Below are 15,772 nucleotides of genomic sequence, written 5' to 3'. Positions count from 1 at the left end.
AAATCAGAAGGTAAAGCTGGTGCTAAATGCACAGTTGTTAGACCATTAACAATAACAAATTCTCACAGATGTATCTTTAAGATGGTCAATTTTCCTTGGAATACTCACCTAGAGGTTACAAGCACTATGTGCTACTACGGAGGTTGTTCTTATCCACATTACAACTCATGGCATTTGCCTAAATATGATAATACTGGCTCCAATACTCAATTCGCACTCAATGTAAAATCTGAGGGCATTTCCTTCTGGTGTTTTGAAAGGAATGCAGGAAGTCAGTCTGACCCAAACCTGACTTTTCAGGTTTCTAAATGTAATATGACCCTTATCACAAATACAGCACTCATTGCCCCTAATGGCACACACTTTGTTTGTGGTAACAAAGCTTATCCGTTCCTTCCTAAGGGATGGAGAGGAAGGTGTTATTTGGCTTATGTTTTACCAGCAGTTCGAGTAGTGTCAGAAGATTATGTTAGACATCATTTAATCCTGACACGTACTAGGCATTCCCTTTCCAAGGCTGAAAAGTGGTTAGGGCGATTTGTACCATTCCTCTGAGTGACTGATCAACAAACTGAAGTAGAGGCATTACAGGAAGCTTTTGAGGAAACAGCAACCAGTACTCTTCAGTCTATCACCAACATCTCTGTTGAAATGTATGCAATGAGAAAAGTTGTTCTACAAATTGAATGGCTTTAGAATGGCGCCTCTCAGGGAGGAGCCTGTAAACTGATTGGTACTGAGTGTTGTTCTTACATTCCAGACAATTCTGAGGAAGTAGTCCACAATCTAGCTCAAGTTCTACATGAACAGGTTGCGAAAATCAACAAAGATCATGGTATATTCTCATCTGAGTTGGATACATGGTTCGGATTATTTGGTTTGTCAAAAGTACAATGCTGGTCAGACGACAGCACATCGAGACTAGTCACTACCCCTTTTCTCATGCTAGTACGCGGTATGAAAGAGAAAATTACCTGTCCATTTAAAGAGCATGGAGAAGGGAAAAGTATGGCCCGATCAACCAAACTTTTAGTTTTTGTTGTTGGTTTGTCATGATTATGAGAGGTTGCTTGCTTTTAATCATTAAGATTTATAATCATACATAATCTAATTATTTCATATATGATTAAGAGGGGGGAATGATAGATCTGGATAGAAACATACACTTGTTTCTTGTTCATTTTATTATTCTATTTCATTTATCCCATTTATTACAATATTCATCATATGCATTCATTCATTTATTTTATTATTCAGTTCTCTTCGTATTATTTGTTCCTTACTTTCCTGTTGTTTAACCTCATTGGGAGTTGTATTGTGACTTATGCTGATATGAGTATCCTTTGGTCTTCATCTAATGGTTCATAATAATGTCATGAGACAATGTCTTGATACTGTAATCTTGAATGGTTAAAAACACATATTGAATCTGTTTCTAGTCAGACGAAGTTTGGCAGAGCTTGACTGAGCATCAACACACAACTGAGATTATTCAATAAATCATTTGTCTGTCTATTTAACATCACTTCGTCTTCTGCCTGCTGTTCTTCCCTTCAGCTATCTCCCTGGTGGTTGGGTTAAAGGATTGACTCCTTTAGTTGATATTGTTGATATTTCCAGGTTTATTTGTTCCTGACGGAGAGAGATCAAGTGAAACTGGACTCAAAGTTTAGATCTACAAGCCATATCTCATAGTTGGATCTATCATTGCTAAACCCTAATCTAAAGTAGGATTCAACCAAATCCTCCACATTCATTGTTTCTAGCAATTCTGTGATTTTTCTCAAAATATTACGAGTTTATTCTCGTAACATTTCGACTTTATTGTGAACCTTTTTTTTTTTTTTTACGTGGCACTAAAACGCTGTTGTAGATCTGCACTTCTGAGAAAAGGAAATAAACGAACAATAAGCCTTGTTCTAGCTAAGGAATAGGCAGTACATCGAAGAAAAATCTGCCACAAATGTGTATAATTATCTCTTTATTTATATTCCAGTTGAGCAACAGTACATACTTTTTTAGTAAAAAACAAGAAAACATTGTAATATAAATGAAATGAAAAAATATATTTAAAATATACAGTACATTTGTTTCAACAGGATTATAGTTAGCTAAGCCCAGGACATGAAATCTGTCATCATGTTTTAATAATTTAGCAATAAATAAAATTAATTTACAAAAGTACATCTTAATGTCATAGCTGGTAGTTCTAAACGGTGTTAGGATAGTATCTAGTATAAGGATGAGGGGCTACAGTGGAGTCAGTGGTGTATGTTTGTCCGTTCAGAAGAAAGTAGGGGTAGCTAATTGCTGGAAGCGTGTTGGGTACAGGGACACGTGAGAGAGAATGAGGTGACACGAAATTTGCATTCGGACAGAAGTTTGGTAAACTAAACGGCTGTGCCATGGCTAAAGAGAAGCGGTTTGCTTGCTCTTTTGAGGGCACAGGACAATGAGATGCAGTGCTAGTTTGTTGATGTTTAACACTCTGGAATCGGGGGCGTGAAACAAACGAATGTGCTTGTGAAGTTGTTTGGGGAGCCGACATTAAAGGCCACTTCTGCTCCCTGACCGCAGGAACTCTCCGTACGTCTGATAAAGTGGTTCTCTGGTCAGCGTGTGATGAACTTCCTCGTCTTCTAGTGAGAAAAGACTTGATTTCAGATTGTACGTGAGATGTTGAAGGTGCGTTCCAGGTGTGTAACACACTTCTGTTCATCATTCCCCAATGCACTGAAGTGTTGTTTTGAAGAGGAGTGGGGAACCGGGTTGAGTTTCCAGCGTGGGCTGATGGAGCTTGGTACAGTGGGTTGGCACAATTATCATTTATGGTACGTGGTGTTATGCCTGGATGAGTTTCCCTGATGATGTTGAAGAGTATTTATAAACAACAAATTTAGGATTTCGAGACAGCACTAGTAACACTGGTAAATGTGTGCCAAAATACCACAACATTGGAGAAAAAAATATTAAAATTACATCCTGAAGAAAACTCTCACCTTCTTTTACACACTGAATAATCTGCCTCCGTTCCAGAATTAACAGTCTAGATGATAAGAAAACAAAATATAAAAAGATTTCATTTTTCAAGTTACATTTTCATTTTACCAAATGAAACCATTAGAGCAGCACTTTTCCTTACAGTCTTTTTCTAAATGTATGTTCTATGTACGTGCTGTGTATTACATACTGTAAAATAACATGCTGCCATTGTTTTATTTTTTTGTGCACAAGCAAAGAAAACGTCACCTGTGGAATGATGGATTGAGAGGGTTTGTGTTTCTGGGAAGCATCGGTTTGTTTTTCCGCTGACTTCTCTGCTCCGTCCACAGATAGATGGGGTTGCTGCACTTTATTCACAAGAGTGACACCAGACTCGGTCACCCCAAATATTATTTGAGGATTTGAATTCTTATACATTTTGAGGACTTCATTCGACACCCCTTGACCCGCGTCTTGCCATATGAGGATCTTAGAGGCGTCATAAAGAAGGTGCTCAATCCCAAACCATGACACTTTGGTTAGGGTTTCTTTGCAGGACCTTATAAAAAAGGCCTTTTCTTGCAGGTATCTGCACGTGATGGACAGATGCTCTGCTTTCCCCACATCAAATGTCCCTGGCAACTGATCTGATGGTGTTTCAACAAAAGACATTATAACTTTGTGCACATTTTCTAAACTTTCCAAACTGTCTCCGAAATTGATCATTGCAGTCAACGGTACGGACAAAAAAAAGTATTTGACATCGTGTGGATTCCTGAGAGCAGCTTCTATCTCGAACACCTCACGCTTGCTTTTCAGATACATGTAGTAGGATGCATCAGGGTTTACGAGTAACTGCTGGTATATTCTGGAAACATGTGTCATGTAGTACTCCTGCAGTTTAGTGTAGCCCTCCTGTGCCAACATCTTCTGGAAAGAGGTAAACAATGACGACTGCTGCTGAAACCCAACCTCCCCCTTATAGAGTTCACCGTAAAGAGAAGGATCGTACCAAAGCAAACTCCGAAATGTAGGCTTGTTTTTCAGAAAGTTCATTTTATTTTCTACAAACTGCCATGCTTCCATCATCATCTGCAACTCCAGGTAAGAATTGACCGCTTCGTACTTAAGATCTACATGTGCGGGCGGATGGTCTAAATATTGCTCTATGATGAGATTCCTTGAAACAAAAGATCGATTGAATGAAACGATCTGATCTCGTTCGAATCTTAAGATGAACTGCTGCAGCATGTTCTTGCATTTAGCTCGCAGAGATCCCAGTTCAGCTAAGGAGCTTGTTTGATCTGCCATTTTAAGAGTTTTCAAAACGTCGCTGATACTCAAATCACTGGAGACAAATGAGCTGCTGACATCGCCGTCATCAACCATTTCTCGATTTGCATGCGGCTTGCATTCGCTGTTCCCACAGGTGTCCACTGGGTCTTGGGAGCAGATGATGGAACTTGTAGATTCTTTACTTTGCATCAATTGTGGTTTGGCTTCATTACTGAGGGAGACTTCTGTGGGAGCTGCTGTCCCGTTGTTCACCGAGGGTTGAGAACTTGTTTCTTTGAGCGTGTCGAGAGCGCTGGTGCTGTCAGGACTCACACTAGGACACAAGCTCCACCTTGCTCTCTTGGATTTATGCTTACTGGTTCGTTTGGCTTGAGAAGATCTGCCTCTCTTGGATTCAGCAGGCACTAGTAAAAACACATCAGGCCCGGTTTGAGCTTCATCGTCAGGCCTACTCCTGTATTGGCCTTTATCAGCTAACTGCTGTTTATGAGCTGTGCTGTCAAGAGTTATCCACACCAATGGTTTCTCCCTCAGACCTTCATTCGTTGCTTCTTGTTTCTTGACGCTGGACTCAAATTTGGTCAAATAATCTCTCAACTTCGAAATGAGCTGTGTTTCTGGAGAGTCAACGTCATAGTTTTGGTTTTGTTCTGGTCTGGAAAAATTACAGTTTTCTTTTATCATGGCGGCGCTTGCATGTTTGGTATCTGAAACTTTAACATCAGGCAAACTTGTGTTGATGCTGTTTTGGTGTTCTGAAGCCATCTCACATTGGCCACTCGAAGAAGAATTTTCATCAGTAGGATCTGCAACGTTATTTGAAGTACATTTCCAAGCCCGTTTAGTGCAGGGCTGTAAATCTGATGTACCCTCTTCCATCAACACTTCCACTTGACTGATCGTCTCTGTATCAATAGCCCAACCACCACTCGAGTCGGTACAAGACTCATTGTTATTTGGGATATTTATTTCACTAGTTTCTACATATTCCACTTCACTATCACACATCACTTTGGATTCTGGATTTAAGAGTGTCATCGGCTGACTGAATGAACTCAGGCTCTCAGAAGTTTTCACATCTTCTGACAATTTCTCTGAATCGAGTTCCGGTCTACATAACGGAGCTGATGTCATGTGTGATGTCACTTCCTGTAACACACTTTTTTCCCTTGTAAATGTACTCTCATAGTCTTGGCTTATGTCTTCCTTGCTATCATGTTTGATTAAAGAGGTCTTATTTTCATTTGCATTGTCTTTAACCTGCTCGACTTCGTTCACTATTACTGGAATTGTGTTTACAGTTATATCATCTGTTGGCTTGTCCGTGTTAGTACAGAATGAATCTAACAGAAGTGGTTCTACAGGTTTTGTTTCTTCCTCTTTGGTCTCAGAACTGGTCTTAAATCCAGGCGATGGTATGAGGTCATTGATTGGACTACAAACGTCTTGCAATAGACTTGTAATTGCACTAGCCTTCTGACTAACCTGGATGTGTAACTGTTGTTCGTCACAGGCAGCATCAGATGTGTGGGACATTTTACTCAAATTGGTGTCTGGTTCCTCATCAGTACTTTCTGGGAGATCTAGCTTAGAGGTATGTGATGTTTTGTCTGATGTTGTCGTCCTATGTGCTGCTTCATGGGCACTCTCAGTTGACACCATATTTGTGCAAATAGATGTTTTTGCTTTCCAAAAATGCCTCTTCTTGACATATTTTGTCCTTAGAGAGCGACCTAGAGCGAGAGTTGAGGTCTGAGGTTTATTCAAGCTCCTGCATTTAGCATGTAATTTAGTCGTATTGTACCTCTTTTCTAGTAGTTTTATCAGTTTAACATTACAGGACACTGTTTTGTTATATTCCTTTACCAGGGCAGATGTTTTTTTTTGACAGCTTCCGAGTTTTGAAAAGCGTTCGGAGAGAGCAATTCTTCCTGCTGTATGGGCAGGTGTATTGTTGGCTTTTAACGTAACTATGAGATGAGGATCTTTGGTGCATGTAGGTGTAACTCTAGGTGTAAGGTAAGCTCTGGAAGAGAAAATCTGCTCGCCATTTTGGCTTGGAAACAGTTCATCAAGTTGAAGTCTTTGGTACAGTCCAATGTGAGTACTGCTGTTTTCTTGTAATGTTGCCATATTAAGTTCTGGTGATATTGAGTCTGGGGAAAAAAAGCTTCTGTAATTTTGTCCATCCTGTTTTCGCCTCTCTGCCATTGCAGAGATGGGTTTCCCTTTTTCTGACATCCCACAGCTAGAGACTTCAACAAAGTTTGCAATATCCATGGCTGTGATGTTGTCTGCAAACATATTGACTGATTCATGATCCGGGCTTTCAACCAATTCAACCGGACCAGATTCATTTCCAGAGTGCTCTCCTGTACCTTTGGAGGGTTCACTTCGGTGTTTTATGTTTTGATTATCCTTCTCTCTAAAAGAACAACTTGAAGGTGCTTGTTCCTTGAGAAATTTTTTTTCATTCATGAGATTGAGATTCAAGGATCCTACTTCCAAAAATGGGTTTGAAACCAGACAACCATTAAGATGTTGCACATACTCCTGATCCTGCCTGTTCTCGGGTAACATCCCGGCACAATGTTCTGAATCATGTTGATGTTTGCTCCGATTTATGTATGTGTTGTCACTGTTTCTGCTGTCAACAAAACATGTTGTTTCGGATGAATTATTACCTTTTTTATTTATTGTCTGACTCACATCAGACTGTGACAGCATAATGTGATTTTCTTGGGGTTGTTTCAGAGATAAACTGGAGGTCTCCTCTGTCTCTGCCCCATTGGCATTTTGATAAAGCAGCCCTTTCTTGTACTTCTGATAATAAACCTCGTAGAATTGTATACGGTCTAATAATGTTTGCTTTTGCTCTGGTGACATGTTTTCTAGTGACCAGATTTTGTTTTGCCTCTCCTCCTCATTCAGCCTGAAATATTTAGCATATTTCTGGAACTTCATTTTAAAAAGCTTTATTGAAGGCAGTGTTTCTGCTTTTTGTTTTTGCATATGCACACATATGTTGAGAGAGCATTGTAGGGAACACTCAATATTTGATGGCTCGTTTGGACCGGACTCTGATGTAGCTGTAACAAATCCAGAATTTTCATCTTCGTTTTGAGAGCCATTTTCGTTTCTGGAGGCTGTGCGTGAGGTTTCTGCCTCTGAGAAATTGCTGTGTTGATTTGCTTCTCGTCTAGACAGACGAGGATCCCTCACCGAGCGGGAGGAATATACTATTGTGGAAACTTGATCTATTGGACTTTGAGGTGTTGTGTCCGATTTGTCCCATGTTTCTCGCATCCCAGCAGTGTTTAGTTTGTGATTTTCTTCCTCTCGCAGCAGGTTTTGGGAGACAGTAGTGTGATGTAGTATTGAGTTGTGGCTGATGGGAATGCTTTGCACATCGGTCTTCTGATATAGATAGTCGACTCCTGGATTCTGAGTTGTGCCGAAGTGTTTGAAAGTGATTGTGGCAGTGTCTCCTTTTCCTTTTCTCTGAGCCACAGTACACGCCTGAAAACGGTCGGCTGCATCAGTTAAATAAAGAAGACAATTAGAATTATGGGCAGTATCATATACAATGACCTGTAGTGTATGAACTGTGTTTGAGTAATTGTACAGAGGAACTTGTTTTCTAGTGATCTTACTATGACTTGTAGGTGAGAATGGTAAGTTCGGTGATGTGGTCAGAATGACACTGGTGGCAGGAGCATATGAAACGACAGCATACGGCAAACACTGCCGGGGTCTTTCGTTCAGCTCCTGGTTTTCATCAAAGTCAAACAGAAAAACCTGGCAATACATAGCTTGTAAGAACTCTATCTGAAGTTCAGATTCAGCTGACTAGAACATTATGAGATGATAGCAACTCACAGAAGAGCCGATGTTTTGCTGGATAGGAGTATCTCGAGGGGACACGGCATCTTTCGACATGTGACAGTCAAAGCTGACTATGGGATCCTGAGTTTTCTTCCAGTTCGGTGCAATTTTTCTCACCTTTCCATAAAGAACCTGTAGCCCAAAAGCACAACGTTCTTCAACACGTGACATTAAGAAAGTTCAGAATTCTATGAGACACTATGAACAAACCTTGAAAATCAACAGATGTGTTGCACTTGTGCTGGTTGATGACTTCAATGCAACATCAACATGTCTAAACAAATATACTCCATGTGCTGGCTTTCCCAGGGTGTTTTGGGCGGAGCTGCCGACCTTCAGACCATCCTGATACATGTGAGGCATGTCTTGATCTGATGCAACCAAAAAACAGAATCTTTCCTCCATTTCTCTCCCGTGTCTTCCGTTGGCACGCATCTCTGCCCTGTCATCGACCAAAGGTCATGCAGTCACAGGTGAAGAAAACGGTGAACAGGTGAACACATTTAAAAATGCTAATGGATATGACAGCTACAGTTGAAAGAAAAAGTATGTGAACCCTTTGGGCTTACTTGGATTTCTTCATAAATTGGTCATAAAATGTGTTCTGATCTTCATCTAAGTCACAACAATAGACAAACACAGTCTGCTTAAACTAATACCGCACAAACATTATACGTTTTCATGTTTTTATTGAACACAACATGTAAACATTCATAGTGCAGGGTGGAAAAAGTATGTGAAACCCTTGGCTAATGACTTTTCCAAGAGCTAATTGGAGCCAGCAGTCAGCCAACCTGGGGTCCAATCAATGTGATGAGATTGGATGTGTTGATTAAAGCTGGCCTGTCCAATAAAAAACACACACCAGTTTTGAGTTTGCTGTTCTGCTGTTCACTGATGTGAACCATGCCTCGCACAAAAGAGCTCTCAGAAGACCTACGATCAAGAATTGTTGACATACATAAAGCTGGAAAGGGCTACAAAAGTATATCTAAAAGCCTTGATGTCCATGTGTCCACGGTAAGACAGATTGTCTACAAATGGAGAAAGTTCAGCACTGTTGCTACACTCCCTAGGCGTGGTCGTCCTGTAAAGATGACTGCAAGAGCACAGCGCAGAATGCTCATTGAGGTGAAGAAGAATCCTAGAGTGTCAGCTAAACACTTACAGAAATCTCTGGCACATGCTAACATTTTTGTTGACAAATCTACAATAAGGAAAACATTAAACAAGAATGGACTTCATGGGAGGACACCACGGAGGAAGCCACTGCTGTCCAAAAAAAACATTGCCGCACGTTTGAAGTTTGCAAAAGAGCACCTGGATGTTCCACAGCACTACTGGAAAAACATTCTGTGGACAGATGAAACCAAAATTGAGTTGTTTGGAAAGAACACACAACGCTATGTGTGGAGAACAAAAGGCACAGCACACCAACATCAAAACCTCATCCCAACTGTGAAATATGGTGGAGGGGGCATCATGGTTTGGGGCTGCTTTACTGCCTCAGGCCCTGGACGGATTACTGTCATCGATGGAAAAATGAATTCCAAAGTTTATCAAGACATTTTGCAGGAAAACTTAAGACCATCTGTCTGCCAACTGAAGCTTAACAGAGGATGGACGATGCAACAGGACAACGACCCAAAGCATAGAAGTAAATCAACAACAGAATGGCTTCAACAGAAGAAAATACGCCTTCTGGAGTGGCCCAGTCAGAGTCCTGACCTCAACCCGATTGAGATGCTGTGGCATGACCTCAAGAGAGCGATTCACACCAGACATCCCAAGAATATTGCTGAACTGAAACACTTTTGTAAAGAGGAATGGTCCAAAATTTCTCCTGACCGTTGTGCAGGTCTGATCTGCAACTATAGGAAACGTTTGGTTTAGGTTATTGCTGCCAAAGGAGGGTCAACCAGTTATTAAACCCAAAGGTTCACACACTATGAATGTTTACATGTTGTGTTCAATAAAAACATGAAAACGTATAATGTTTGTGCGGTATTAGTTTAAGCAGACTGTGTTTCTCTATTGTTGTGACTTAGATGAAGATCAGAACACATTTTATGACCAATTTATGAAGAAATCCAAGTAAGCCCAAAGGGTTCACATACTTTTTCTTTCAACTGTATAATCCTAGAATTAGTTATTACGGGTCTTATTTTTCAAGCAACTACCTCTTTTCTGAAAACTTTTGAAGAAGCTGGTCATTGTGCACTAAATGGACATCTTTCCAGATCCATGTGTTTGTGCGGTCTTTTCTCGTGTCCAACCTAGAATCTCTCAGTTTTGACTGTATGAGAGTGTAATCTCGACACTCTTCTGGACACCATTCCAATACAACTGATCCAATAAAAAAGTTAAATGCCACACATCAAATCATAAATACTTATAACAATACAAATATAAGTGTAATAAATATTTATAACTATACAAATGTTTGGTAAAAACCTTGTCCAGAGGTCCGTTTCTTTCTGGGTATAGTGAAGTTCTTCAGTGCTAGGGTTCCTGTTGTCTGAGGTGATGTGGAGACCTCGATCTCCTCCTGCTTTCTTCTCTCCATTGTTCAAAAATGATAGTCACCATGTAATGAGAGTGAACTACTGTGTAATAATAGGAAAGACAGTTGTGTAGAGATCAGTAGACATTCATGAATCTTTTAGATGTATTTATTTAATACATGAATATAACGATAACAGGATTAGTGTTGGGTTAGAGTTATATTATAATTAAACAGCCAGTCATTGAAATTTAGAGGTCTCTGGTGGTGAGGTAGCGAAATTGTCCCTTTGAAAGCATTGCGGAGGTTGCAAAGGGCTAAGATGTCGTCACGTTTTTGTTTCTTTGGCAAAAAGAGGTAAAGTACTTATGAAACACGCTCTGTAGAGCAGTACTGTAGAAACAACATGTGAGGGGACCCGCGGTGTATGTAGATAGAAATAGCTCATTCTAAAGTAATAAAAACACAACATTTCATTATTTAAGGTCACGATTAATCGCATACAGAATAAAAGTTTGTGTTTACATATATCTGTGTACTGTTCATATTTATTTTGCATTCAATAAAACATACACATACATGCATATATTTAAGAAAAATATCAAATTTAGAAATGAATAAATATTTATATATTATTTTAATTATTGGTAAATATAAATAAATACATGTAAATCCGAAATATGTATAGATGTATGTGTATGTGTTTATAAAAACAAAATGAATATGCACCTCACATAGACATATATTATGTAAACACAAACTTTTATTCTAGATGCGATTAATCGCAATGAATCGATTGAAAGCCCGAGTGAATTGTGAAGTCGTCTGTCTGTGACGCCTATTTTATCGTATCATAAATATGAAATGTCACCCTGGTAAAGCCATCAGATGGAGTATATTTGTTTGGCCTCAGTATGAAGATATTTGACCTTGTGTATGTCTTTTATGTATGCTGTCTTTTCTTTTTGTTCTTTTTTTTATATTAATTTTAAATCTTTTTAAATTGTGCAGCACATTGGTCAACAGAGTTTGAACTAAACAGTGCTATATAAATAGACATTGACATGCACATCCCTGTCTGTCGGTGATGCAGTTAAAACACATGTCTGTGGTGATAGGTAGAGGCATCTGTTATCTGCAGAACTATGATAAGATAGCAAACCCTTCAACCATTTCCTATTATCACTTACAGACAGTTTTCGGCATGGCTAGTTTGAATCACTAAATATTTCTGACATTATTCATAAATTGTCTCTAACAAACTAAATAGCAAATTACATTTGACACGAAACAAAAACTGTTCAACCATAGACATTATTTCCATCCTTTTTACTCACATTGTAAATGTTGACTGAGTATATCAAGCTCAGCCATTAAACCCATGAACCACAGATAACAAAACATCTCAGAGATTAATTAAGGCAGCATTACCATACTGACACGTCTATTTCCTGTGAATAAAGTGAAACAGCACATGTAGTCCAGATGTTTCTCGTGTTGTATTGCTTACAGACTTTACCTTTGCTTGTGTGTAGGAGTGTTTAGCACAGGTTTTCTTCCATGTGAGCGCAGAACCATGAAAGCTACAGAGTTTTATAGAAAAATAAACCACCTTTATGTTATAACAGCTTAGCTTTACTGTCTACAGGGCTGAAGTATATAAATATATATTTAAAACGGATCGAGGATGACTGTATTTGGAGATGTATTTAACATAAGTATTTGCAGCCACAATCAAATCTAACTTTTGAAAACACAGACAGTAAAATACACCAGCTTTAACATAAATGTTATGGTTATACAAGTTAGGAGTAAAAGTGATCAGTTCAGTGTAACTTGTGTAATGTTATGATCTGATAATCACATGACTCCCTCTGAACGACCTGTCTGTCTGCTGCTGTTGGTTAAAACGGACGGAGAAAACTCATAGTCTACATTCATGTAGCTGCAAAATGTAAAACAAAGTGAGCATACGCCTACATCATGTGAACAAACATCGACCTCACTTTAACTTTACGTACAGCATATTTTACTCTGAAAACATCAAACAATCTTTAAGTCAACCCAAACTATGAAATATCTATAAACTCTAAAGGTGCCGTAGATTGTTTTGAACATGCATTGGTAGTACTCACCATCACGAGAAATGGCAGTTAAACCTGTCTGTCATGATGTCTTTGCAGGGAACTGTGTGAAGTTTCTCACTTCAGTTTGAGGAACATCAAGTGACATACCAAAAAGGAAATCGCTTGACCTCAAACGCTGAACGGCACAGGCACAGGAAATTACCTAGTACTGTTAACACCACAGCCTCTTCAGTCCAAACGCCATCACTTCATGACATCAGTTCACTCTCTCACTTTTCCACTTTTAGTCCTTTTTCTACAGACAGGAGTCAACGTTTTAATGCTTACAGTAAATATATACTGTTTTCTTACCATATTACATCACTTTATCAGTATAAAGGGTTTTCTGTACAGCTAATTCACAACAATGCCAAACAGTGAAAAGCGCTAGTGAAATCTATTAGAATTGTATAGAATTGTAGAATTGTGTCCATCAGCTGTCCATAAACTTTGGATGGTTTAAGCAACAGCGGAAACAGTTTAACACAGAGGTCATTCTGAGAAAGAGAAGTTTCTATTCACAGCATTCACAATCCTTAACACTTGCGTACAGAGGCACTTTTTTAAGTGCTTCCTTTTTCTGTGTAGGTGTTTTCAATCTATGACAAGTTTTCTAAAGTACTTAGTCCTGCTGCTATTGAATTGTATGACAAAATATATGTATGATATCATTTCTTTACGTTTTGGATTAACTAACTAGTATTTCTGAAAAAAAGCAAGAAATGTTTTGTCCAATCAGAAATCTCAGTCCAGCTCAAATGACCCTGAGTCATCGTAGAGCTATTTCTACCTCAAATCAACATGGCCATTTATCTTTGCTATAATACATAACTAATCAAACAAAGATGAACGTAAATATAGCTGCAAGCAGCAATTACGGGGTCAAGCCCTACAAGGGCACAAAGGGAAATACATGTGGACATTTCTGAAAATTTGTTTTTGCACAGCAGATATGTTAAAGCATAAAGAGCACAATATAATTGCTTATAACTTTTGACACTAGTTCAAACTTGTGTGAGGCAACAAGATGTGGCAGTGATGATGCAGAGCAAGTTTCGTGTCTATACACAAAAGCGTGGCGAGGCTAGAGCAACATGACCCTTTGGTGTGCTCCTCCTGATTTCATTGAAGCTGTACTGTATGTGACAACCATACAATCTAAAAGCTTTTATTAACTTTTATTTATGGGTGTCTCTAGAAGCTATGTACTAAATTCAGAGCACACCAGACACATTTTGTAGAAGGAGTTTGAAAAAGTATGTTTTTTATATAATTCAATATGGCAGACAGGAAGTATGGTGGAATATGACAACTTTTATATCAATGAACTCAGCTTGAGCCAACAAATATAATAACGTGAATCAAATAACATTATGGCTATTTCCTCTTATTTCACAAGCATTTAATACATTTTGTTATATCTCTTGAACAAAAGCTGGCCTATAACTTTACAGGTACACTTTATATGACCTTGGTGATCCATACCAAGTTTTGTAGAGATTTAGCATTGCATTTCTAAAATACTGCATTTTACAACAAAATTCCAAGTGGGTGAAGCCCAGAATGGCAGACCGAGGAAATATTTTCTGCATGTCAGATTATAAAATTTTGTAAAACAAGTTTAATAAAACAGGGAAATGCAGTTAGATTTTTTATATGGGTCGAACAAGATGTCCCAATGCTCCTATGTACAAACCCTCGTGTTGTTACGGCTGGCTCGTGAGCCGCAACATAAAAGAGGCAAACAAACTTAGTTTCAAACATTTAACAAACTTTTATTTACAAAGTAAGAATTGAATAACAAACATAGGTTGACTTCTAGGGGAAAAGTAAAAGTTAAAGGCGTGTTAATTCAAGGTAAGATAATAATAATAGAAGTAAAAACAAAACTTAAGAAACCATCCCATCTGAGAGGGTGTACAGTTCCAAGTAAAAGCTCTAGGCACTCTGGGAAAACCAGTCTTAATGGCAATTGATTACACCTGGTCCAAACACCGGTATTCTACGTGTAACCCCAGCGGGGGGTGACAGGCGACCGTAACACTTTTCAATACACAAAGTTTTGCAGTGTCAATTTTGAAGTCAATCAGAACCTATTCAACGTTTTGTTTATTTATGAAAAAGCCACTATGTGTTGCAGCCCCACCACCTTTTTTGAGTATTCTCAGAATGTGCCCATTAATCAACGTGTAAAATTTGGAGAAGATTTTAAATTTTGTTTAGAAGTTATAAGCATATACACCCAGAAAAGCAAACAAATAACACAAACTGAACTTTTTGGCACTTTTCGGCCACCTACCATGGCATGTTTGGTCTTGTTGGACTTGGCAGGGATTCCGAAATCTAAGAAGATGACTATCACGAAAATCAGTCAACCGCAGACAAAATTATAGGCCGGTTAATAGATTTCCTGACCACTAGGTGCCGCTGGTCCGAAACTTTACAGGCTCTTTCAGGGAATGGTGCTGATGACCAATAAAGAATTTTGTAGGCTATCAGTTTGTAAAATACAGCATTTTGCTACATTATTCAATATGGCCAACGTCCAAAATGGTCGACATGGCAAAACTGGATATTGTTCGACTTGGCATGACATCCAGCATCTGACGAGACCAACTTTTTATTTTTGGACAAATCGTTCGGAAGTTATAAGCAAAAATAGCAATTTTTAATAACTTTGGACCACTTAGTGGTCCTGCGCCAAAACACAGCATGTAACCTCATGTCGGGCTTGAAATGACACATCGACACAAGGTTTGTGCCGATAAGTGAAAGTTTGGCGAAGAGAGCTCTTTGTCAAATTCATTCGACTGCACAAAATCGGATTGACCCTAAGATTTTGGAATGTACTCAAATTAAATGCAAATATTCCATCTTGATGACAATATCTATCCATCAAAGGATATAATTTTGTAGTTAATATTGAACATTCTAGCTAAAAAAAAGGCACATTCAACTCTTTATTTATAGACAAAAATCT

The 15,772-nt window shown here is 38.8% G+C and overlaps 1 protein-coding gene across 3 annotated transcripts in view; it reads right to left on the bottom strand.

The window, feature by feature from the left end:
- Nucleotides 1-1,966: 1,966 nt before the first annotated feature.
- The window catches only part of purg (purine-rich element binding protein G), a 24,113-nt gene continuing 10,307 nt past the window's right edge, over nucleotides 1,967-15,772 (bottom strand). The window contains exons 2-10 of one of the 3 annotated variants that reach the window (XM_056735938.1): nucleotides 12,802-13,048; nucleotides 10,618-10,769; nucleotides 10,344-10,509; nucleotides 8,374-8,605; nucleotides 8,158-8,295; nucleotides 7,932-8,076; nucleotides 3,250-7,811; nucleotides 3,000-3,046; nucleotides 1,967-2,861 (exon numbers count right to left, since the gene is read on the bottom strand). In XM_056735938.1, coding sequence (XP_056591916.1) covers nucleotides 2,210-2,861; nucleotides 3,000-3,046; nucleotides 3,250-7,811; nucleotides 7,932-8,076; nucleotides 8,158-8,295; nucleotides 8,374-8,605; nucleotides 10,344-10,509; nucleotides 10,618-10,729 — 6,054 coding nt within the window. In that variant the 5' untranslated portion in view covers nucleotides 10,730-10,769; nucleotides 12,802-13,048 and the 3' untranslated portion in view covers nucleotides 1,967-2,209. The remainder of the gene's footprint in view (nucleotides 2,862-2,999; nucleotides 3,047-3,249; nucleotides 7,812-7,931; nucleotides 8,077-8,157; nucleotides 8,296-8,373; nucleotides 8,606-10,343; nucleotides 10,510-10,617; nucleotides 10,770-12,801; nucleotides 13,049-15,772) is intronic. The other 2 variants (XM_056735940.1, XM_056735939.1) reach the window with 2 other exon arrangements.

The sequence above is a fragment of the Triplophysa dalaica genome, chromosome 22 (assembly GCF_015846415.1).
Source record: "Triplophysa dalaica isolate WHDGS20190420 chromosome 22, ASM1584641v1, whole genome shotgun sequence".
NCBI lineage: Eukaryota > Metazoa > Chordata > Actinopteri > Cypriniformes > Nemacheilidae > Triplophysa > Triplophysa dalaica.
The sequence above is the reverse complement of the archived record's forward strand: the minus strand, read 5'-3'. Positions and strand labels throughout refer to the sequence as shown.